The sequence below is a fragment of the Molossus molossus genome, unplaced genomic scaffold, assembly GCF_014108415.1.
Source record: "Molossus molossus isolate mMolMol1 unplaced genomic scaffold, mMolMol1.p scaffold_m16_p_19, whole genome shotgun sequence".
Taxonomy (NCBI): Eukaryota; Metazoa; Chordata; class Mammalia; order Chiroptera; family Molossidae; genus Molossus; species Molossus molossus.
In genome coordinates, this window is record NW_023425354.1 from 36,885,867 (window position 1) to 36,910,300 (window position 24,434).

Genomic DNA, 24,434 nt, shown 5'->3' on the forward strand with positions numbered 1-24,434 from the left:
AAATATATATATATATACACACACACCAATTCATTAACAGCACAAAGAGTAATTACTGCTTACAGCTAAGCTTCTAGAATTTTGCACCTGAAAAGCTTCTGAGGTCCATGCAGTACTGCAGTCCCAAAAACAATTAGAAGGAAATGAATGGTCTGGCACTAGGCTCTAAATATAATCATCAGGAAGGAGGAAACATTAAGGATTATACTTTAAATATCTATGACATCTAACAAGTATTGACACCAAGGGGATAAAAAGGTGACACAACATAAAGATTTCATACCCATTATGCAATGACTCATACATATCTAAGGTCTTCTGTTAACTGAAGCACTAACATACAATTCTATATACACTGTTCAGTTTAAAACATGCAGCTAAGAAACAACCTAAATTCAAAGACAGAATCCAATGATATATCAAAACTGCATTGGCAACTATGAATTTTATTATGTGGACATCTAATGTGGCATGCATCTGTACAAACCTTCCAGGCAGTGGTCCACAGCTGGGTTATGAATAAAAAGGCATAAATTTTTCTCTCATTTTATTACAATGAAGTTTAACAGTACAGAAAAGTCACATGACCTTAGTGGGTCAGATTTCGTAGACCCTGCAACATGAGGAACTCTAAATACATTAAATATTGTTACACTTTCAGACTTCCAATGTACAGGTACTTGGAAATAGTTACAGCCCTCACCAAGCTAGGTTGGGGACATGCAGTCCAACAGCATCTGAAATGCTGTGAAGGCATAACTTTACAAATAGCAATGTAAGCTTACAGAACTTGCCTTTATTAAGGTGGTATGTTCATGAAATTCCAGCGCCTTCACAATATAACGAACCAAATTTACTATACTTCACTTCTAAAAACCTAGATGAAACATGAAAAAGAAGCCATACAGTATAAATTGCAACTTCAGGAAAAGTTCCTGCTTTATTATTCCAAATAATTTTTCCCATGTAAAATAAACGTCCAATTGTTCCTGGTATGTGGGAAGATAATGTTAAAGTCACAATGAAGCCTTATTGACGGAAGCTTGGCTATATAAACAGCACAAGTTGAGAAAAGGTTTAATCTCCAAACCTATTAGACTGGATGAAGTGAGATCAGTAACGGCCACCTTGCGACATTACAGGAGGTCTCATTCCCATCGGAGGTCGAGGAGGCCCACCTTGGTAAGGGGGCACCATTGGCGGTCCCTGCCCATATGGTGGCATAGCACCAGGAAGGTAACCTGGCATGCCTTGATGATGACCACCATACTGACCTAAAAAACACATTTAAAACACAAGAAACAGACTGAGTTGGTTCATGCATTGTATCTTTAAATGGAATGTATTCTGTAGATAAATTATTCTATGTGTATACTCAAAAAAGCCACTAAAAACAATAAACATAAAAAGAGAAATACCATGAGGCGGCATTGGGGGTCTCATTCCTTGTTGCTGTGGGATGCCTGGTTGTGGAGGCATCATACCTCCAATTGGTCCAACTGGTGGATTACCAATGGGAGCCTGTCCTGGACGAGGAAGATTACGTTGATATTTAGGTAACTGTGCCCTTCTCTCTTCCTAGAAATAAAAATAAGCACAATGTTAAACACCTGACTACAGAGACTCATTAAGCATAAAGGCAAGCATCTAATCATCTTTATAGCTTAAGTTTCAAAAAATGTATCCTTACTTCCCAATTTTACCTTTGCCCCACAAACCAGTCCAACTACTTAAAATCTCAATTCCTTAAGAAAATCCCACCTATTTTTGTATTCGAAGCACAGAAAACAACTTTAGGGTTTATAAACTGCTTCAGCAAGAAAGTGTCTAGTGAAGAAGACATATGGGCTTCAAGGGATTTGCAGATTCCACTTCACACTTCACTGCTTCTTCAATTAATTTACAAATATGTCTAACTAAAATGATTTTTAAGAGTAAGAATCCAACTTACTGTCTTCTTTTAGAAATAGTCTGGTGGGAGGGAATGCATCTAAGATCAAACACATACTATTCACTTTATTTTGTGGTTCTTAAAAATCAGAATGGTAAAAACCACTTAGTAAGCATGAAATCAGATTAGTCATAAGACCATTGATGTACAAATTAACTTTTCAAAGGGACAAGCTGCTACAATGATATTCAATCAAACCCTGCAAGTAAAAAACTATAAACAACTTACCAGCGATATATCCTCATCTGGATGGATCAACTTACTGGTTGCACTGGTTGTCGTAAGAGTAGCAGGCTTACTTGTTATTGAAGCCGCTGGTTTAGCTGCAGTGCTATTTGTTGTACTAGTGGTTGAAGCTGTAGACTGTGTATAAGCAGGGAATGTAGGCTTCGGGGGTTCTGTAGTTGTTGCAGGGGTACTATTTAAGGGTTTGAAATCTGTACCAACAGGTCCTTGGACAGCTGCCTGAGCCTGTAAAACACAATCTTTCATCAATGAAACAGAAAACTGAGTGTACCTACCAACTAAAAATAAGACACCAACATTCAATAAAGGACCAAACTCAACATAAAATCAAAACAAAGTTAACATGATAAATGCTCCACAAAATTCAAGATAACACATAAGAATATCAGAAAATGCTGGGTTACAGTCACATCTAAAACACAGCATTGAAACAACAAAAAGGTAAGGCTGCATATTTAACTTCTCAGATGTCATCTACCTTCTCATCAAGTTCTTTAATTTACAAAGCTTTGTATTTATTCCAGACTGAAGAAATATAGTAGTATATACTGAAACGGTGTATGTTCTATTTTTACTATTCTTAATTAGTTGTTTAATCTACCAAGCAACTAAAAAAAAAAATTAGAAATTACAGAATACAAATGTTTCAGTTACTAAGCATAGCATAATTAGTATCAATGGTGACACATTAAAAATGTCCTTCAGAGGTATTACTTATATAGTAATACAATGCCCTCCCAATTAATAATGGCTGGATGATTATCATGATCAAATGGGTTTAGAAGGATTCTTTAAGTATAAAATTACCAGTAATTAATGTGCTACTTTTTGTAATACCAAACATCTAAAACACGTAGACTAGGACAACTTTAGAACCAAATGCAGAGTACTAAATTTCCTTACATGATATGTGATGCATTAGATTAAATAGCATAAGTCAAAATAGCTTAATCATGCATCAGGCTAACCATTGGCTACTACAAGGCATTTGCTGCTTACATGCTTTTAACCCTTTAGAACCATTGAAGTTTGGGGTACATTTTTTTTAGTTCAATTTTTCATATACCATTGATTTATACCATTAATCTTACTTTAAAAAAAATTTAAATTGTGTATTTTTTGGGAAAAGATTTAGTTTTAAAGTAGGGTCCAAAGGGTTAAGTTATAAAGCCATTTTAACAACTTTAAACTGCAACTTCCTGCGTACTTGTGCTGTGCTAGGAAACAGAGCTTTAGAAGATGCAGACAGACTTTCTGAATTGGATGAAGCTGTACTTGAGCTTGTTACAGGTGTCCCCATCTGTAGCATAAAAGAAAGGAAACAATGAAAAGTCTCCAAACAAATGGGTGAAAATAAGCCATGTGGTAGACTTTTTTTTAAGTATAGATTGCATATTTGTGAATGCAAAATATAATGCAATCAGATCTGCTTTATTTAATGAGGCAGGCAGTTAATGCATTTACAATAAACAAAGTGACAGTATAAGCCTCAAAAAGAAGTTTTAATTCTACACCAATAAACCTAGTTAACCGGTTTCTTTTCTAAAACTAATGTTTTGCAATGTGATATTTCAAAAGTGATACCTTAAACTGAGAATAAAGATTAATGACACTTTAATCCAATTCTCTATCAATGACACTATAAAAGATTTTTGCTAAGTTTAACATCTCTCAATGAACAAAATCCCCACCCACCTCAAAAGCATAAGTTAATGTGTTTCAAGAGCACTTAAAAAGTAATGCTTTTAATTTAGCATCTACAAACAGAAAAAATTTGAGAAAAAAAAACCTATGAAATAATAAAAAGTACTAATCATTATAGACATACTATGTATAACAGAAGCACCTTTCACTTCCGAGTTTTGGAGACAAAATCAGTAGGACTAAGTCAAAAGCAATTAAATGATACCCTTCCAGCAAGTGTGCAGTTTTGCAGTTTGTCACTGTTCTAGACTACAAGAGCCCAACAAATGATTTGCTAAGATCTTAGGATTTTCATCTTTGGCTTTGCTTTCATTCCACTCATAGCTCAACAGTGGAACCTAAAACACATTTAAGTCCCCAGAAATTAAACTTCCATTTCTAACTAAAGTTAGAAATTTACAGCAATGAAAAAATAACATTATTATGCTATCTCTGGCTCCAGTCAACCTTTTACAAATAGACAAAATCAATGTATGCAAACATGGAAGTAAATAGGCCACTTTGTACTATGCTTAATTATACTAAAATCATAAAAAAAAAAAATGACCTATGACAATTTCAAAGAGTTCTGTAAACAACTGCAATTTACCTGTAAAGTGAATTTCAACTTACCTGTCCAGCACTCGGGAAAAGAGGCTTAGTAACTGGAGGCTGTGGAGCAGGAACTGCTGCTGTTGGTGCAGGTGGTCTATTAAGAATACCTGGTGCTGAAACAGCCTGTGCTTGAGTCATTGGAGGAATTCCAGGACGTGGAACCGGAGGGGGCATACCTATAAAGAAAAAATGTCGGGAGGGGGACCCAGTTGTTGAAGCATTTAGTTCAGAAAAGTAATTTCCCCAAAACTTTGCTGTTACAATACACCATATTAAAAATGCTTCCAACTCAGCTGGTGTGGCTCAGTGGTTGGTGTCGACCTATGCACCAAGAGGACGCCAGTTCGATTCCCGGTCAGGTCACATGCAGGAGGCAGCCAATGGATGTTCTTTCTCATCAATGTTTCTATCTCTCCCTCTTCCTTCCCCTCTCTCTAAAATCAATAAAGGGAAAAAAAATGCTTCCATACTACAAAGTTACTAACTGACTTCTAAACTCAATGAAATTCAAAGAACTTGGGCATTTTTCCCTTGAAACAATATTGCCGCCTCAAATTTTCTATTCCTTTGTGTCTCCTTCAGAATTTTGGGAAGTGAAAGATACCATTAAAGACCCTGTAATTGCAAAGCAGCAATTAAGTTTAACTGATATTAATTATTTAGCAAACCCTTTAATATACAGAGAGAATTAGAGTTCAATGAATGCTGATGCAAATTACAGTAAAAAGGTAGTAAGTCACACACCCCTAAATTTTGCAGAAAACCCAATTATTCCTTTACATACTTTGTTTTTAAATCCTCATCCAAAGATATTTTTCCATTTATCTTAAGACAGAGTGGGGGAAGAGGGAGAAACATTGATATGAGAGAGACACATCGATTGGCTGTCTCCCACATGACCCGGACCAGGGCAGGGGACCAAACCGCAACCGAGGTCCGTGCCCTTGACTGGAATCAAATACGGGACTCCACGGTCCTCAGTCTGACTCTCTAATTGCTGAGCCAAACCAGCAAGGGCTCTTTTACACACTTTAAATACAATTTCCTAACATGTAGCACTAGTGCATTCTTTAAACTTCCTCAATACAACTTAAAACATTTACTGCACACCATAAAATGAACAATGGTTATTGTTCCTTACCATTTCAAATGTCCAAAATTTCCCCTACAGCATTATGTATGTGGAGCTGTTACCTATAAATTGCTACACTAGCAATGATTACAATTTTGCCGCTTTATTTTCCAGTTTTCTTTTTAAAAAAATTTTTTTAATTGCTTTTTCTAGAGAGAGAGGAAGGAATAGAAATGTGGATGTGAGAAAACATCCATCGGCTGCTCCCTGCATGCCCCCTACTGGGGATCGAGCCCAAAATCCAAGCATGTACCCTGACCGGGAATCGAACCAGGACATCTCAATCCACTAAACCACACTGGTTGAGCTTCTGGTTCCTTTTATATCAACTATCACTTGAGTACTTCTAAGCCTGCTATGAATTATAACACAAACTTGCTAGGATTAAGTCTAAAAAAGCAAGGCAACCAACTGGGAGCCTCTTAAAGCACTCTGTGGCACACTTATTTAGCTAACACAACCCACTACCCACCCCACATTATAATCTAAAACAATCAAGATACTTCATTTCCCACGTTTCCTTGCAACTAGAGGGTCCATTAGACCTATTCCTAGCCAAGACATACAAGGGGCTGAAGAGCCCCTGGAAAAGTTACTTTGTTCCTTAACAAAAGAAAAAAAGGAGAGCACATTGTTATTAACAACCTTTCTTGCCTGAGTCATCTTGTTATTACTGAGTGACATGCTTGAGGGAGAAAAGTTAAGGTTAACAAAATGGAAAATATTAAAGCACAGGTTCTTGATTATCATCACCAAGCCACACAATCTACCACTTCTCTTCTTGAGATAATAAATGTCCAACATTGTTTAAGTTGTCTATTACTTGCTAAAAGTCTCTTATTGCTTATCTAAAATACTCCTAATATGACCCACTCTTAAGCATATGACCTTCTTGCAAAGACTCTGTGACTCACTTTGACTGTTTTAAAGACTTTTTTATCCTCACCTGAGGACATTTTTTTTGCATTTATCTTTAGATAGAGCAGGAAAGAGAGAGGAAGAAAGTGAGAGAAACATTGATGTGAGAGAGACACATCGACTGGTTGCCACCCACACGACCCCAACTGGGGCCGGGGACAAACTGCAACCGAGGTACGTGCCCCCTAGCGGGAACCAAACCCAGGACTCTGGTCCACAGGTGAATGCTCTAACCACTGAGTAAAACCGGCCAGGGCAAGACTTTTTTTAAAAAATCCTCACCTGAGGATATTTTCCCATTGATTTTCAGAGAGGCGGCGGCTGTGGCGGGGGGTGGGGTGGGGCTGACATAAGAGAGGCACATCGATTGGTACCCAGGTACACATTCCTAACCAAAATCAAACCCAAGACTCTTCGGTCCATGGGCAGATACTCTAAACCCTGAGCCAAACCGGCCTGGGCTTGAAGACTACTTTTACTATTTTAAAACTCATAAAAAGGGGTCCATCATAACACTTCTCACAGTAATTTTAAAAAGTCACCAACCTACAGGGATTTTAAAACTACATTGCGCCTGTGCCCACAAATCTATTGTGTAGAATACTTAAAAGAATAAAGCATGTCAGTCATATTAAAAAGGAAACTGCATAATATTTCATACCTGGTGGCATACCAGGCATCAGAGGTGGTATTCCTGGTCCAGGTGGCATCATTCCACCCATTGGCATCATTCTATTAGAAAGCAAATTTCAAGAAACAACTGAAGTTAATTACTAATATAAGCCACAGAAAATATTTTGGCTAAATCCTGAAACAATAGATAAGACTGGAATTTGACCCCCAATACTGAATCAAGCTGACAGAACACAAAACACACTAAAACAATCCTATCAAAATAAATCCTCTAAAAACCAGCAAACTCTTGGGTTTACCAGTAAGATGGAGGGAGAAAAATCCAGGCTTTGTTGACAAAACATTTTAATACATTTAAAGTCATGTATTAATATTACAGGCTAATATTGTACTCTTGATATACACAAGAGGCCTAATCTAAAATATGTGCAATTGAGAATCAAAATCACCTTCTGATTCACTGGAAAAATAGCCACACAGAACATAAATAAAAATCTAAAGTTGTCAGATTTTCAGAAGGAAAATACCGAATGTACATTAGGAAGATATGGTATTTTCGGAGGGGCACAGAAAAACTACCATCAATATTAAAGATAATCAAAAGTAAATTCAGATTGCCTCATTTTTACTTACATTAGCTAATACTAAACCATGAGTTAAAAAAACAACCCATATTTTTTCCTTCCCCTAAAGGAGCTCATCTTCAAATAGCAATGTCCAATGCACTTAAGAAATTACAAGTTTGTAAATTCTTGATTTAGGACTTTTATCAGAAGATTAACTTCTATATATTGATTTTATTAGGAAAAATTCAATTACCTTCTATATAATAAAGCATACAATTTGGTAAGATTATATAGTTTTTCTTAAATACCAAACCTTTTTACAAAGTCCCATTACTTTTAGCCATTAGGAGAAAATAGTAGCTACACATTTAGAAAATGCTTTATTTATATATGGATTTATTACTATTTCCTCAAAGATGTTTTATTTCCCTCCTTTTAGAGACCTGTGTCAACCAGCTTGTAAGTTGTAGAAGTTTTAGTGAGGAAGGTTAGAAAATTTCTGAAGTCAACTGAATAGATCCCATTAAACACACAAGAAAATGACATTATGATTATACCTCCTGAATTACATCATGAATGAGATGCTTACATGTTTTCACCGCAAAATGACTGGGTGTATTTTCTCTGATGATGCAATCTGTGAAAATGTATGACAAAATCAAAATCTAACTGTGATTTTCAAAATACAGTGGGAAAGTGTTTTGTTTACCTGTCACATCCAATAACATTTAAGTAAAGTGATGGGCACGAGCACCTCATATTTATTTCAGTTCTTGATGATTTGATAAATATTTAAATCATTTACAGAATTTGCTTCTTGTCACAACTATAAAGTGTCATGGACAGTTCAGACTCTCAGAAGCTCAAATCTACAACCAACTACTTTAATTACATCAGATGCAATTGAAGCAGATGGCTGCCTACATACATACTAAAACCCAAAAATCTACTCTCTTCAGAGAGAAATTTATATTCCTTAAATTTATTGGCAGACCCCTTTATTAGACAATTTTAATATTTATAGAACCCATACCTTTTAGAAGCAAAAAAAATGCAAAGTCATATTTAATTCACCCAAGCTGATAAGCCATTTAAAAAGAGTTTTCTTACCCAGGTGGCATGCCTGGCATAACTGGTGGCATTCCTGGCATCAGAGGAGGAACACCTGGCATTAATGGAGGTATACCTATAAACAATTTCAACAACAAAAAATCACAAATTAATATTCAAGTGTTAGGAGAAAAACTTTAGTACTTCTAACACTATCAATAAAGCCCTAAGAATATTAAATTGTAAGAAACTCTAAATGCTACCTGGAGGCATTCCCGGTGCTCCCGGAACTGGTGGTAGTCCTGGCTGTGCCATTGGGGGGATATAACCTTGTTGGGGTTGAACAGGCTGTGGCTGAAATGAAGTTGAAGCTGCAGAGTCATCATCATCATATTCATCAGAATCATCTTGTTGCTTCTTTTTCTGACTCTCTGTTAAAAAACGTTTTAATTAATTTTCCCACAGAGTGAAATAAAAAGCAAATTTAAGACATTCAACATTTAAAAAAATTATTTCATTGCAATTAACTCATAAAATTCTGCTTCCAAAAAATATTTCAGTTAACATTCTTCTTTACTCTTCAAATGCATTTTCAACCTATATTAAGCAATTATTCTTCTATGAAAAGTAAAATATTTCTAAGTCAGCTTTATTTTATTTTTTTAATATGTTTTTATTGATTTTTTTTTCAGAGAGGAAGGGAAAAACATCCATCAGCTGCCTCCTGCACGCCCCCTACTGGGGATCCAGCCCACAACTGGGGCATGTGCCCTGACCAGGAACTGAACTGAGACCAGTCCATGGGACAAGGCTCAATCCACTGAGCCACACTGGCCAGATTCAGTTTTATTTTAAAAAAACAGCTTTCTAGCCCTGGCCAGTTTGGCTCAGTGGTTCGAGCATTGGCCCACGGACCAGAGAGTCCTGGATTCAGTTCCTACTAAGGGTACGTATATAGGTTGCAGTTTGTCCCCAGCCCCTGTTGGGGTCGTGTGGGTGGCAGCCACTCAATGTGTCTCTCTCACATCAATGTTTCTCTCACTTTGTTCCTCCCTCTCTATCTGAAGATAAATGCAAAAATGTCCTCGGGTGAGGATAAAAACAAAAACAGCCAGGCTGGTGTGCCTCAGTGGTTGAGCATCAACCCATGCACCAAGAGGTGGCCAGCTTGATTTCCAGTCAGGGCACATGCCCAGGTTGTAGGCCCAATCCTCAGTGGGGGGGCATGCAGGAGGCAGCCAATCGATGTTCTCTCTCATTGATGTTTCTCTCTCTCCCTCTCCCTGCCTCTCTCTCTAAAATCAGTAAGAAAAAAAAATTTTAATAAAATAAAATCAATGAAAAACAAAACACAAGCTACTTTATTTTCAAAGGCCTCAACACTTGTTAATTCCACTTGGAATTCAGCCATGAATAATAAATATCTGAATGATCCAAATGGTATTACATATATACAAATCAATACACAACTTCAAACATAAGACAAAGAAAACAGAAGACAAAATTTGAATTCTGAATAAATCTAACATTTAAATTTATACTTGAAAGTAATAATCCTCACTAGTGAAGCTCTATTAAGAAAAGGCATATGTTAAATACTTACCTTGTGTTTTCTGTTCAAGAAGCCGTCTTCTTTCATCCATATCTTTTTCTGGAATACCTTCCATACCATATATTTCCAACTCTATGTCTGTTCGCCCAGGTATTGCATTTGGTACAGCATCTATTGTCTCTTTATGCACCTAACAAAAAAACAAAAAACAAAAAAACCCAAAAACTTCCATCAGATAGGCAAAAGTGTCTCATAAGTCTTTTACGAAGTAATTTCAAATTACTCAGAGACCATTTAGTATGAAGGTTAAGAGCGACTAGTTCTATAGTGAGACGATCTGAATTCAATCTCTAATTTTGCTGCTTACTAGCCATGTAAGATTGTGCAAATCATTTGACCTCTCTAAACTTCGATTACTCCACCATTATAGTGCCTAATTTCAAGGGTTGGTTTTTAGGATTAAATATAGTGTATATCAAAAGCACTTGATAGGAAGTCTAACATATATTAAGGGCTCAATAAACATTATTTCAAATTTACCATATAACCTTATTTGCTTGCATTATCAGCAATTCAATCTGATAATTTAAACTACTCAAGTCAGAGAAATTTCAAGTCTGAATTAAGTAAAGCTTATGAAAGTCTTATGATATTGAGAATTAAAACAAGTAAATTTTCCAAAACTGGATCTTGAGATAAGCCTGTAGTCACAAACTACGATTAGCATTACATATAACTAACGAGTCACCTGAGGCACTTAACACTGCCAGTAGTGAGTCTGTCACTATGCACCTGATTTGGCAGGTCACAAAGAGGAAAATAAATGTTTATTGTAGAACACTAGGATTCTAGGACTTTTTTCACTGTATAGTTTTTGACAGATCAGAAGTTTCTAGCCCCCCCTCAAAATGTGGATAGCTTTTTGCCAGTATGGTAAAATCCCTGTCAGTCCTGGTTTCTTCAGCAAAAGGCATTATCTTAGGATGTCAAAGTATTTTGCTTAGCCTATCAGCATCATCTGGAAGCTTAATAGAAATGCAAGTTCTCAGGCCCTACCTGAGCCCTACTGAATTACAAACTCTTGGGTGGGGCCAGCAATCTGTGTTTCAACAAGCCCTCCTAGTGATCTGGATGTATGCTCAGGCTTGAGAACCAATGATTTAAGCTAATAACCCGAACATATTTGTCCAAGTAATACTCAGTTTTTCTTTCCTCCCAAGACACTTTCATGTTAAGAACAGAAAGGTAATTAACGAAAGCTAAATGTTTTCTTCTTAGAGATGTATCTCAAAGGTTTCAAACAGTGGCAAGCAAATCAAATTCAGAAATTACCTTCACTTCTGATTACTCTTGAACTGTTCATTATGAACAATCGGTGAATAAAGTTATGTAACAAGAGACTTAACCACCATTTTCTTAGTTTGTGGGAATGTGTTACTCTTCTTGATAAATGCAGACAAAGTAACGGATGTTCTTTAGAGAAATAAATTATGTTCACATACACATTAACTAGTCTTCACTACATTTCTAAGTGATAAGGGCAAGAATAAATATATTAATTAAAAAGTGTTGGAAAGAGGAGTAAAATAACATGATTAACTCAGAATCTTGCCTAGAATAAGTCAGTATGGTCTTGGTTGAAAAGATAAGAGCAAGGGTGATGTAAGCCATCTAAATTACTAACATCCTAGTTTATCATCTATAAAATTGGAGGATATCCAATTTAACTTATATGCTCATCTCACAGGTTGCTCTGAAATTACAGTAAGACTATATATACAGAAACACTTAGTCAATTAAAGATGTTACTAATAGTTTCTCAACTAATCTCCTTCCAGCTTCCACTCCATCTGCTCTTCTCTATAGTACAACTCCTTGAAAGAGTGCCTCTACTTTCCCATTTTCTCCCCACCATTCTTTTTTTTTTTTTTTTTTATCCTCACCCGAGGACATTCTTCGACATTTTGTTCAGATAGAGTGGGAGGGAGAGAGAGAGAGAGAGAGAGAGAGAAACATCAATGTGAAAGGGACACATTGAGTGGTCGCCACCCACACGACCCAACCAGGGCCGGGGGCAAACTGCAACCAAGGTACGTGCCCTTAGCGGGAACCGAACCCAGGTCTCTCCAGACCGCAGGCCAACGCTCTAACCGCTGAGCCAAACCAGCCCGGGCCCCACCATTCTTTTTTAAAACTAAGCAAAGAACAATTTGTGTATAAGCAAAAACTGAAAAGAGCTGCAGTATCCAAGGGACTTGGGCTTAAAAAACATTAGCGATCTAGATTTTATCAGATCCATAAATAAAATTTGAAAAAACAGCCATAATATAAAAGTAGCAGCTTCACAGTAACTTCTCCAAAAGTTTTATCTTCTTTAGAAGTTGACTCAATTCAGTATGCTTTTCTTGGAAGCCTAATCAAAATTCTCCAGATCTAGAACTTCATTCTCCTCTCTGGTAGCAAGTGGTGCTTTCCCATCCACAGATTGGGCAGAGCTTTAGCCAGTCTCCTTAGACTAGTCAGACTGTCTGCACCATGCTCGTTTAAGATGCTGGGTAGCAACTGTCAGCTACATTGTCTCAGCACGGCCTGTAATGGTGAAAAGTGTTCCCTGCCAGAGACACCTGAACTTTAAGGCTGGCCTGTTCCTTCGTTTGTGAACACATTACCTCTTCAATACCCTAACTTCTTTAAGGAGAACCAAATTCTTTTTATCATCCTCTGTAGCTGTTCTGTAAACCACCTTCTTTCTGGAGGCAGTTCCTCTGCAGTCTGGAGAGTTTCTCATGGTTCATGATAGTTTCTTTCATCTTGGTGGAGAGGAAATGGGGCTTTGAGGGAGACTAAGGTTGGTGCTCAGGGGGTCTGGGGCAGGCCCAGTGAGAATAAGTGTACTCTCAATGACACAAGTAACAGCCCTGATTCTCTCTCGAAAACACTCCAATCAAGCTTTCATCTTCATCATTCTAAGAAATCACCATTGGAAAGTGACCAATGACCTCCACTTTGATTAATCCAATCTTAGTTCTGTTCTTACTTGACCTACCACCAGCATTTGACTCAGTTAAATTAACTCACTCTTTGAAAACACTCCATTTGGTTTCCTGCATACTACTTTTTTGGTGTTCCTACCTTTTCAATCTCCTTGAAAGATTTCTTTTAAATTTCTGACTTCTAATGCTGGGAGTGGCCCAACATGGAGTCCTTGTACATCTTTTCTATCTATATTCTACTCCCTAAAGAGAAAACAAAGACATGGCTTCAAATGGCCATTCTTTCGTTTGGTTAATCTTCACCTGTGAATATTTTTCCATTGATTTTTAGATAGAGTGGAAGGGGGGAAGTGGGAGAAAAGGAGAGAAACATCTACATCAATTGGTTGTCTCCTGCATAACTCTGACCTGACTGAACCTGCAACCCAGGTACTTGCCCTTGACTGGGAATAGAACCAGAGACCCTTCTGTCTGTGTGCTGAGGCTCCAACTGCGGAGTCAAACCAGCCAGGGACAAATAGCTGTTCTTATATTGTATCCTTCCCGATTTATATCTCTACCTCCAACCTCTTGTAGTCCTGGCCAGTTTGGCTCAGCAGTTAAGAGCATCGGGCCTGGGCCTGAAGAGTTGTGATTCCCAGTCAAGGACACTACCTGGGTTGCAGATACAATCCCAGGCCCCTGTTGGGGTTATGCAGGAAGCAACCAATTGATGTGTCTCTCCCACATCAGATGTTTGTATCTCTCTCCCCCTCCCTTCCACTGTATCTGAAAATCAATGGAAAAATATACTTGGGTAAGGATTAACACACACACACAAAATGAACTTGTAGATCCAACTGCTTATGTGTTATCTCCACCTGGATATTCAACAGATCTTTTCAAAACATACTCACACTCAAAATTAACATAACAATCTTGGTATCTTCATCCCTAAATCTATTCTTCCTGCAGCTGCTCAGTATAGAGCAACATTATTTTTCATTTTATTTTTTTGAGAGAGAAACATCAATCAGCTGCCTCCTGCATTCCCCCTACTGGGGATCGAGCCCGCAACCCGGTCATGTATCCTGACTGGGAACTGAACCAGGACTTCGCAGTAGGTGGGACGAGGGTCAATCCACTGAGCCACACCAGCCGGGTGGGCAACATCATTTTGCACACTGCTTCAGATCATCCTTAACTCCTCACTTTCTCCCATACTCCAATCTAATCCATTGGCAAATTCTGGCTCGTGTCAGGATCATGTTTTGCCTGAAATACTCAAGTCTCTTCTCAACCTTGCAGCCAGAATGATCCTTTAAAAAAGTGTACCAGCCCTGGTTGGTGTGGCTCAGTTGGCAGTGTTGTCCCATGCACCAAAAGGTTGCCAGATCAATTCCCAGTCAGGATGTGTACAGAAGTCAAGCAACCAATGTTTCTCTCTCCCTTCCTTTTTCTCTAAAGAAATCAATAAAAAACATTTTTAAAAAGTGTGCCAGAGTATGTTATATCTCTAATCAAGCTTCTCACTTGATTCAGAACTAATGAAAATGGCCTACAATAGCCTGCAAGCCTTTCCCTTTCCTTCAATATAGGAGAATGCTCCAGATGTGAGTGAGCCTTTCATTTGCAGTTTGCTGGAATCACCCTCATTTCCCTTCAGATTTGTGCTCTGGCGTCAGTTTCTCATTCAGGCCTTTCCTATATCTTGGTGCTCCTTACAGCCCCTACCTAGTTTTAATTATCCATATCAATTATTACTTCAAGACAAATGAGCCCTGGCCGGTTGCTCAGTGGTTAGAGCATCGGCCTGCAGTCCAGAGAGAACCGGGTTCAGTTCCCACTAAGGGAACGTACCTCAGTTGCAGTTTGTCCCTGGCCCTGGTTGGTCATGCAGGTGGCAGCCACTCAATGTGTCCCTTTCACGTCGATGTTTTTCTCTCTCTCCCCCTCCCTCCCACTGTATCTGAACAAAAAAATGGAAAAAAATATCCTCGGGGGAGGATAAAAAAGAAAAAAAAGACAAATGAAATATTTATAGGTTGTTTTCCTCCACCATATAAATCTAAATTCTACAATGGTGACTGTTTTATTGACTGCTGTATACTCGTGTTGTTTCATAGGAACTTTCTGTGAAAACGGTAATGTTCTGTATTTGAGCTATCCAATACAACAGCCATTCACCAGCTATATGTGGCTATTAAGCACTGAAAATGTGGCTATAGCGTGATTGAGGAATTTAAATTTTCTTTTGAATAGCAACATGTGCCTTAGTGACTGCTTAAGCATGTAGTAGGCTCTCAAATATTTTTGAATGGATGTTTAATTGTTGTAGTGACATAAATGGAGTGACAAGGAGCTATATAAACTTAATTTTAAACTTGGGAAAGCAGTATCTTATTTTAATTTACCTCCCTGCTTCCTACCAACAGTAGTTTCCAATAGAGATTTGCTCATCTCACATCTGAGGTCCAATTATACAAAAATTGAAGCAGCTCTAAAATTGGCAAAAGTAGAAGAAATAATGTTGAATAAGACATAATGGTACTTATGAGAGCTTTAAAAATCACAAAGCTCTCCCAACCTAGTAGTAAAAGGATCCAAGAAAACAAGAAATTATTCAATGAAACAATGTTAGCACTCCAAAGGAGGTCCTGGAATAAATTATTGACAAACCTGGCCCCAAGCAACAGACTATAACAAACCCTTCAATGGTAGTTGAGTTATGGCAGCTAATTATGTCCTAATTCTTATGGGATCAGAACTGGTCAGACTGCCCACAAATTTAAATCATTGATCCTTGCTCTCTAACTCAAGTGCTGAAGAGATATATATCTTGTGATCTCAACCTAAATGTTACCAATCTAACTTAGAATGAAAAATAATTTAAAGATAAATACCAATATAAACTCTATAAACATTAAAAAATTGATTGTTTATCTTCTTGATGGCTAAAGAACAGCTTTTGTTTAGTTTAATGCTGACTTGTCATTTTATCTGATCTCTTGCAATAAACAATAAAAATAACCTACAACTATCAAAGAAATATTAATGACCCCCCCCCCCCAACGCGGTTTCCAAACTACAAGAGAGTAAAAATTAAATACAGGAGAAAAACCCCTACCTGCATGCAATGTATAGCCAAGCCAGGTCCTGTGTACAATTTCTTATGACATATATGGCATTTAAAATGTTTTGCTTTTTGGTGCTGTATAAGAATCTTCTCATCATCAAAATCTCTATTACAATACCTGAGCAATACTGTTAAGGCACACAAACACAATGATACAGCCTATTTTTAAAAAATCTGTCATATAAGAGAATAGGCATAACATTAAAATATGGGAGCAGCTAAACCAAAAAGGTAGTTTACATTACAATGGTTTTAAAAAATGCCCGTGTTTAAGACATTTATGTTAAATTAACTATTCTTTTGTTCCATATCTCAACATTTACAAATGCATACTGTGGATTAGAAGAGTTCAATATCAAAAAAACCCCAACTTTATATCAAGACAGAATTTCAAAATAGAATTCATTCATTAGATAGATTTAAAGAAATAGCCCCTGCCGGTTTAGCTCAGCGGTTAGAGCGTCCGCCTGTGGTTCAGAGAGACCCGGGTTCGGTTCCCGCTAAGGGCATGTACCTCGGTTGCAGTTTGTCCCTGGCCCTGGTTGGGTCGTGCAGGTGGCAGCCACTCGATGTGTCCCTTTCATGTCATGTTTCTCTCTCCCTCCCTCCCACTCTATCTGAACAAAATATGGAAAAATGTCCTCGGGTGAGGACAAAAAATAAAAAATAACCGAAACATTAACATTTAACTAACGTTTAGAATTTAAGTTCCCTTTAGAATCTAAGAATAAGTTCATAGTGCATAAGAACGACACAACTGAACCCATAAAGTTGTTTGCAATCCCGTCTGAATTTACGTTGTCAAGCAATGTATTTAAACTCAGAGATGGGTTGCAGCCATAAAACAGAAATATCCCTCTAGTAAGATTTTCCTAAAAGGACATTTACAAAATACATAACTGTTTAGATATTATATCAAAAAAAAACGCAGTTCTGTAGCAAACTGTTTTCAGTCTAAGAGGCATTTTTTTTAGCCCCACACAGCTAGAGAATAGATACTAGAAACTCCACCCTGGAGAGAACGCTTCCCGAAAAACGAAGGCGCCAGTCGCAGACGTGGAAGCTGGATCTTACCCCACCCGCGCAAATTAAAAAAAAAAGGTCTGAAATTCGGGTTGAGTAACAAAAGCCTTTACAAAACCACCGGTTCTACCCCTCCTCCGCCGCCCCCGAAAAAAAATCCCGGAAAAAGCGGGTGACTGGCTGGCTCCGGAAGCTCTTCCCTAATCCTCCGTGGTCAGTCTTCCACTTGAAGAAAGTCCCTTTGTTGAGTCACCAACACAACGGGTATGGCAGAATAGTCCTAGGGGACACCGTCCTCGATGGAGGGGTCCAAGCCACCTCCCAGCGAGTCAATGCTCGCACCAGACCGAGAATCTCCTGAGTCACGGAGTCCCACGACCCACCACGGCCACAGCCTCTCGCCCCAGAGACCCCATTTTCCTAGGAGACTTCGCAAATCCGACTCCAGCCACCAAGTTACCCACCACGAGGCCCAGATCCCACTCTCCGCCATAGGCCAAAGCCAGGCCTCCCAGTCCCCACCAACCGGCACCGGAGCTCGGCCGCGACTCAAACTGACAAAGGATACCAGCACCACGGCTTCAGCTGCTTCTTCTTCTTGCGACCCATAACTGCTCTCTAGTGACAAGGTAAAAAGGGAGGAGAAAAGAAGCGGGGAAAACGAGGCGAAAAATCGCTCACTCTTCAGACCCAACGGCCACCACTGCGTCCCACAGGAAACAGGCACAAAATGGCCGACGCCGTCGTTCGCTGCTCTGTCTCCCGTCAGGCACTGCGGCCGGAGGCGGTGCCAGGCAGGGGAGGGTCACGTGACGCAGCCCTCCGCCCTGAGTGGGTGGGCACCCGCAGCCGCGGAGAGGCGGCTGCCATCTTGTCTGCCTAATGGGTCCGCGCTCTCGCCGCCTGTGCTTGTAGCTCCCTTCGGGTTTCCTTTGTGAAGGAGCCGGCTCCCTAGGTACGCCGAGAAACTTGCGAATTGAAAGGGGGGGGGAGGGGGAGGGATAACAACTGAAAACATTACCAGCCTAATTAAGAGCAGACAGCGAAGAAAGGATCATTGAGACAATGCCCCATTTCCAGTTTTGTTCCATTGTCCGGATTAATCCTCTCCGTAGTACGTGTTGGACATTTGCTTACTTAAACGCTAACTCGAAGAAGTCGCAGTCAGAGATTAGTGGCAGATGAGTGAGCAACGCAGTGTGCTCAGCGCTTTGATGAGGGAAATAACCAGGTGCCGGGGGACCGCAGAAGAAAACCTTACACTTGGCCGTCACAGGACGTCAAGAAAGGTTTCCTGAAGGGTCGGTGGGAACAGGCGAGGGGGAGGAGAGAGTATCTCCCTAAGGAAGTAAAAAGGTGCAAACCTTTGAGGCCGAGCAGTGGAAAAAAATTGGCCCTAGCGCTGGAGCTCATAGGAAGGGGGCTGGTGGCAAGAGCTAACCCTAGGGGGGCGGGCTGGAACGGCGACTTCTGGAGATCCCAGGAGCAGTCTGAAGGGTTGGTCTTCATGCTGAAGTCTTTGCCAAGCAACAGGATGTTTTGGTTTTGTTTTGTTTTCTTTCTTGATTTTTAGAGAGCGAGGGAGGAAGAGAGAGAGCTAGAAACATCAGATGAGAGAGAACATCCATTGGCCGCCTCCTGCATGCCCCCTCCCCCCCACTGGGGATGGGCCCACAACCTGGGCATGTGCCCTGGGGAATGGAACTGGGTACCTCTTAGTGCATGAGTCCACGCTCAACCACTAAGCCACACCAGCTGGGTACAACAGGAGTTTTAGGAGGACAATTAGACAATGCAATTTTAAGAGATAGTATAGGTGGTTAAGAGTCCAGGGCTCGGGTTCATTTTCCACCAGTGCCATTCACTGCCTACCTGCATGAGTTTGGGCAAACCACATAAACTTCCCCTGCTGCACTTAGAACAGAATTGGGCACATAGAAATAGCTATTAATGTAAATGTTATGTTATTATTAAAAGGAGAAATAGTAGCAGACATCCATGAAGCACTTAATGAGTGCTAGGCATTGTGCTAAGTTTTACATGACTTGTCTCAACAAGCCTGTGATGGAGGCACCATTATTATCACCCTGTTAATACAGATAAAGAAGCAGCTTAAGAGAGTTGAAGGTCACAGAAGTGGTAAGTATGGAGCTGAATTAGATTTGAGTTTTAGAAAAAACATTTTGGCCACACTGTGAGCAGTGGAGTGGTGGAGGCTAAGAAGAAGCCAGTCATAGAATGAGACAGTAATCTGGGTGAGAGAAGAAACTGATCTGAAGTAGGATGAGGGTAGCAGGAAGTCATTTATTCATTCTTGCAAAAGTAAACAAACAAGCACAATAATTTTAGATAATGCCCAGTGGTCTGCCAAAAACAAAAATGGAAAAAGGTGGTGATGAATAAGATAAGGATGTCCACTCTAGCCTTTTCTATTTAACATTGTACTGGTGGTCTAGCCAGGGTGATTAGGCAAGAAAAAGAAAGAAAAGGAACCCAGATTGGAAAGGAAGAAGTAAAACCATCTCTATTTGCAGATGGCATGATCTTGTTATGGGTAAAATTGGGTCATTGTGTCACACAAAGAAAAATGAATCTGAAGTACGAATCCCTAGCACCTCACAATAGGACCTTACTTGATCATATTGATTACAGAGGTAATCAAGCTAAGGTGAAGTCATTAGGGTGGACCCTGTTTCAATATGACTGATGTCTTTATAAAAACAAAATTTGAACACAGATAATGCATACAAGGAAGACAGTGTAAAGAGGCATAGGAGGAAGACCACTATCTCAAGGAATAAACCCTGCTGACACCTTGATTTTGGACTCTAGCCTTTAGAATTGTCAGACAATAAATGTTGCTTAAAGTGCTCAGTCTGGCCCTGGCTGATTTGGCTCTAGTTAGATCGTCGGCCCGCGGACCAATGAGTCTTGGGTTTGATTCTCGTCAAGGGCACGTACCTCTGTTGCAGTTTGTCCCTGGCCCTGGTAAGGTCGTGCGGGAGGCCACCAGTTGATGTGTCCCTCTCATGTCAATGTTTCTCTCTCTCTCCCTCTTTCTCTCTGTCTCTCCCTTCCACTCTATCTAAGGATAAAAAAATATCCTCAGGTAAGGATTAAAAAAAGAGAGAGAAAAAATAAAGTGCTCAGTCTGTGGTCTTTTGTTTTGACAGCCCTGGTAGGCAAATACACTTGTTTTTAGAAAATCATAAGAAATCCATAAAAAAAAATCTAGAGCTAATAGTCCAACAAGGTTCACAATACAAGATCAAAATATAAAAATCAATTGTACTTTTATACACTAGCAGCAAACAATCTGAAATGGAATTAAGAAAACATTTTCATTTACAATAGCATCAAAAAGAATAAAACTTAGGAGTAAATTTAACAAAAGGAGTTCAAAACCAAAATATTGTTGTAAGAAATTAAACATCTAAAGTGAAAACAAAAAAAAATGCTGAAATTAATAATTGTTCCATTAAATGGGTACAAAACAATTTTCGGTCAATAAGTCATCCTCAACTAAATTTTGTGGTATTAAGAGTTCTAGAGCCAGAGTGTTTGGGTTTGAATGCCCCTTTGTCATTTTAAAAATATTGTTTTTTAAATATGTTTTTATTGATTTTTTTAGAGAGGAAGGGAGAGCGGGAAACATCTATGTCAGAGAGAAACATCCATCAGCCACCTCCTGCGTGCCCCCCCCCCCCCCACTGGGAATCAGGCCCACAACCTGGGCATGTGCCCTGACCAGGAATCGAACCAGAACCTCTCAGTGCATGCCCGGCATTCAATCCACTGAGTGACACTAGCCGGACTCAATCCTATCTTCATCACAATTATCACACCCGACTGTATTTGTTTTCTGTTTTATTCAATTTTTTTTCTTTATTGATGTTAGAGAGAGAGGAAGGGAGAGGGGGAGAGATAGAAACATTGATGAGAGAGAACATCAATTGGCTACCTCCTACATGCCCCCCACTGGGGATCGGGCCCACAACCTGGGCATGTGCCCTGATGGGGAATCAAACTGGTGACCTCTTGGTGCATGAGTCAACATTCAACCACTGAGCCACATAGGCTGGGTGACAGTATTTGTTTTATTGTCTGTGTCCCCCACTAGAATGTAAGCTTGATCACTGCTATATCCTCTATCCTAGCATGTGGCCTATGAGCACAGTCAGAGAAGGTCTCTGAGGAGATGCCATTTGTGCAGAGACCTGAATGATGTGAAGGAAGAAGACATGGAGATATCTAGGGACAATTCAGGCAGCTAGAAGAGTAAATTAAAAGATTATTAAACTGGCCCTGGCCAGTTTGGCTCAGTGGTAGAGGGTAGTCCCTGACCCTGGTCGGGGTCGTGTGGGAGGCAACCAGTTGATGTATCCCTCTCACATCGATGTTTCTCTCTCTCTCTCTTTCTCCCTTTCTCTCCCTCCCACTCTATCTGAAGATAAATAGAAACAATATCCTCAGGTAAAGATTAAAAAAAAACAACTGTTAAATTGGAACAAAAATTGGAGTGTTTGAGAAACACCAAGGAATGTGACTAGGCCAGAGTGAGCAGTGGGGATGGTGATAGGAAATAAAGTCGGGGTTAGGTAGAAGCTAGATCATGAAGGCTCCTGTATGCCACACTGTTGGGGACTTATTCTCAGGGTTATTTCTAAGACCCAAAAAGTGAATACAATATAAAATAACAGTTAAGAGTATGGATTTGGAAGTCAGATAAACAGAGTTTGATCACTTATATTGACTGAGCCTCAGTTTCCCCATCTATAAAATGAGAATAAGCCCGGCTGGTGTGGCTCAGTTTTTGAGCATCAATCCATGCACCAAGAGGTTGCCCGTTCGATTCCCAGTCGGGGCACATGCCCAGGTTGTGGGCCTGCAGAAGGCAGCCAATTGATGTTCTCTCTCATCGATGTTTCTCTTTTTTTGTTTTTTGGTTTTTTTAATCCTCACCCGGGGACATTTTTCCATTTTTTGTTCAGATAGAGTGGGAGGGGGAGAGAGAGAGAAACATCGACGTGAAAGGGACACATTGAGTGGCTGCCACCCGCACAACCCAACCAGGGCCGGGAACAAACTGCAACCGAGGTATGTGCCCTTTGCCGGAACCGAACCCGGGTCTCTCTGGACTGCAGGCCGACGCTCTAACCACTGAGCAAAACTGGCCAGGGCTCATCGATGTTTCTATCTCTCTCTCTCTCCCCCACTTCCTCTCTCTCTAAAATCAATAAAGAATAAAATATTTTTCAAAAAAGAGAATAAACTTCTCTGTTACAGAGTTGGCCCAATGATAAATGAAATTAAAGCAGGTAAATATCCTGACCCATGCTTACTGCAAATATAGCAATTGTTAAACTATACCTGCTATATTGATATTATTGCTATTGGCAGTTGATAGACGAACTTGAAAAGCCTCATGTCCTCAGATTATATTCGTAGATGGTCAAGCTCAAGAGGCCAGTAATAAGATTCCTAAGATCACCCTAACTGTCCACATTACTTTCTTGGCAATAATCACATTCTGCCCTTCCCTGTGTGCATGCTTTGTCTCTTCAGTTGTGTTGCCAGCTCCTTTAGGACAAAAACGTAAATACTGGATTCTCTTTCTATATGTGCACATATTCGAATTCACTCTTTTTAAATAGCTGTATAGTCTTCTGATACACATGTATGCCAGTTTCCTATTGCTGCTGTAACAAATTACCACAAATTTAGTGGCTTTAGGTATGTATCTCAATTGCCTTTTCCTCTCTGGTCTCATCTCCCTCTTAAAAAGACTCTTGTGGTTACATTGGGCACACTTAGATAATCTAGGATAATCTTCCCATTTCAAAATCTTTAATCACACCTGCAAAGTTCTTTTCACATTATGAGGTAACTCATTCTCAGGTTGCAGAGATAGAATGTGGACATCTTTCGGGGGCCATTAGTCTGCCTACCACCACATGTGCCATAACTTATTTAATCACTCCCTTGTTGACCATCATTCAGATTCTGTCCAGTTTTTCATCGATAGAAACCATGCTACAAAGATTATGTGGACTCAGTACATTTTCACACTTAGGTAAATGTATCTATTTGATGATGTACTGGTGTTACATTGATAGTCAAAGGGCATGTGCATTTAAAACACTGATAGAATATTTTCAAATTTCTTTCCAAAGCATGTACACTAATTTTATTACTATTGACTTTATGAGAATGATTTTTTTCTTACACAGCCCAATACAGGGTACTATCAAACTTTTAAATCTCTGCTAATCTGTTAGGTGAAAAGTAGTACAATATACCATATATTTTATTTCAAGTTGAGCAATTCATGTATTCTTTTTCATTTGTTCTGTGAACTGCCCATTGTCTATGTTCTTTTGTTCATTGAAAAGTGACAGTCCTTCATTTATTATATATATTGCAAAAGTATTTTCCGTAGTTTGTCATTTGTATTTCGACTTCAGGTTACACAGAAATTAGTTTTAAACATAGTCAGATTTATTAATCTTTTCCTATATAGCTTCTAAGTGTCCCGTTATGTTTAGAAAGGCCTTCTTCGAGCATTGAAAAAATTCTCCCCTTTTTTTTAAGGGAGGGGCTTCCTTTTAAAATTTGAAATCTGTGATCAAACGGGTGTGTATGTAGGTGTGTGTTAGCGCGCCCGAAAGGACGTAGGGAGGGCGGCTTTATCTTTTCCATGTGCCTAGCTAGTAGTACCATCTTTACCACATAGAAAGTGTCCTAGACGTCTTAAACGATAGACGAAGGTGAAAAGGGAGTTAAAATAGAACTGGTAATTGAGTGCGCCCGCTAGCCCCTGCCGGGGGTGGGAAGCCCTTTCAGACCAGCGTTCTTGCCTGGGAAACCAGGGAAACCAGCGGAACGCAGGCGCACGAGGGCCGGGAGCCGGACGAGCCCGGCCGCCGAGGACTGTACGGCAGCGGGGGAGCGGTTTGG

At 39.5% G+C, this 24,434-nt stretch overlaps 1 protein-coding gene across 4 annotated transcripts; it reads right to left on the bottom strand.

The window, feature by feature from the left end:
- ZNF207 (zinc finger protein 207) lies at positions 1 to 18,258 on the bottom strand. 4 transcript variants are annotated; one of them, XM_036267712.1, is made up of 13 exons: positions 18,046 to 18,258; positions 16,446 to 16,572; positions 10,398 to 10,536; positions 9,058 to 9,225; positions 8,855 to 8,930; positions 8,334 to 8,381; positions 7,207 to 7,277; positions 4,514 to 4,671; positions 3,405 to 3,497; positions 2,180 to 2,422; positions 1,419 to 1,578; positions 1,091 to 1,274; positions 4 to 877 (listed from the first exon to the last, which is right to left on the bottom strand). In XM_036267712.1, the coding sequence occupies exons 1-12, from the start codon at positions 18,084 to 18,086 to the stop codon at positions 1,114 to 1,116; spliced, it is 1,485 nt and encodes a 494-aa protein (XP_036123605.1). In that variant the 5' UTR covers positions 18,087 to 18,258; the 3' UTR covers positions 4 to 877; positions 1,091 to 1,113. The 4 variants fall into 4 exon arrangements, with proteins under 4 accessions (XP_036123606.1, XP_036123604.1, XP_036123605.1 ...); XM_036267711.1 differs by having other exon boundaries at positions 3 to 1,274; XM_036267713.1 differs by lacking the exon at positions 8,334 to 8,381 and having other exon boundaries at positions 1 to 1,274.
- Positions 18,259 to 24,434: the final 6,176 nt, after the last annotated feature.